The 1292-nt window shown below is 46.3% G+C and overlaps 1 protein-coding gene across 1 annotated transcript in view; it reads left to right on the plus strand.

The window, feature by feature from the left end:
- The first annotated feature begins 297 nt into the window (after positions 1 to 297).
- Positions 298 to 1292, plus strand: part of LOC147615740 (uncharacterized) — a 2299-nt gene continuing 1304 nt past the window's right edge. The window contains exon 1 of the mRNA XM_086778322.1: positions 298 to 1292. This exon is cut by the window's right edge and continues 1304 nt beyond it. Coding sequence (XP_086634448.1) covers positions 687 to 1292 — 606 coding nt within the window. The 5' untranslated portion in view covers positions 298 to 686.

Below are 1292 nucleotides of genomic sequence, written 5' to 3' on the forward strand. Positions count from 1 at the left end.
ACGTCCATATAACCGGAGTTGGGTGTGTGAGTAGTGTATATAAAATGGGTGTTTCTCGCAAAAAAAAAAAAGTGTTTAATTACTTTTGTAAATAAAATTTTTGCTCCTCCAAAAATCAGCAGTGTTCTTGATTTCTTAATGCTAGTTTTTCCACGTGGAGGCCTTTGATTGCTCCTCCAAAAATCAGCACTGTGTTCTTGATTTCTTAATGCTAGTTTTTCCACGTGGAGGCCTTTGATTGGTGCTTGTGCCAGAATTTCCGCCTAGCTACCCACCGAACTACAGGACGACGACTTCTGGCGTGATTCTTCATTATACGATACCTTCCGCCCACATTGCCATCTGCCCAATTTCCAAAAAGCTCTTAATGAGACCATGCCCTTTGTTCAGACGGCCATTCAATTTGCTCAAAACCCATTTAGTTCTTAAACAGAGCTTTTCCGCCATAGCCAAGTATATACAGAAGCTTTGCTCACTTTTGCCAACCACTAGAACCTTGCTCTCCCCATAGCCAAGCTCAGAGTGCTGTCGTTTCCAATGCTGAACTTAGCTTTTTCCGCCATAGCGAACTCCTTAATGCTATACTGGAGTTTTCTGCCATAGCCGAATCTTTCCCATCATAGCCAGACGCAGATAGTTTAACGCTTTGCCATAGCCTAACTGACAAGGGAGCAGGTTTAGTAGACATGGGCGCTTGCTCTAGTAAGCCCAAAACCATTGAGTATGAAGGTTCCATGGAACCCACAGACAAGACCCAAGTTGAGCTGTCGGATGCCGATAAGGTGACTGTGGATGCTGCACAAGAGGGCTCTTCTGAGCGTTCTATGCAGACCTTGATGGGCGAAGGATTAGCTGATAAGGAAACCCCTGATAAGGCAGAAGAAGATGTAGTGCAGCAGAAACAGGCCATTGTGGGGGCAGAAGAGGTCCAGAAAGAGAGAGAATCAATGGCTGTTGCAGTAGAGGAGCCATTGAAGGAAGGGATTGCAAGCTCGGATGAGGCTCTGTCTGCTTCAGGTGGGGGAGAAAGCAAAGTGGACGATGGTGTTGTAGCAGAGGGAGAGGCTAGCAAAGAGGATGCAGCCATCGCTGATGAAAGAAAAGCAGAAGAAAGCTGGGAAAAAGCGAGTGTTACTGAGAAAGATATGGAGGTAAGTTCTGTGCAAGATTATGTGAAACCCTTTGCTCTTGATGATGAGCAGTCTGCTGAGCTCAATTCTACTGATGCCACACCTGTGAGCGGTGTTCCGGCAGAAGAGAACACCAGTGAGGCCCCCTCTGAAGTGCAACCA

Source organism: Cibotium barometz, chromosome 39 (genome assembly GCF_041138505.1).
Source record: "Cibotium barometz isolate CiBa-2024 chromosome 39, ASM4113850v1, whole genome shotgun sequence".
NCBI classification, from domain to species: Eukaryota; Viridiplantae; Streptophyta; class Polypodiopsida; order Cyatheales; family Cibotiaceae; genus Cibotium; species Cibotium barometz.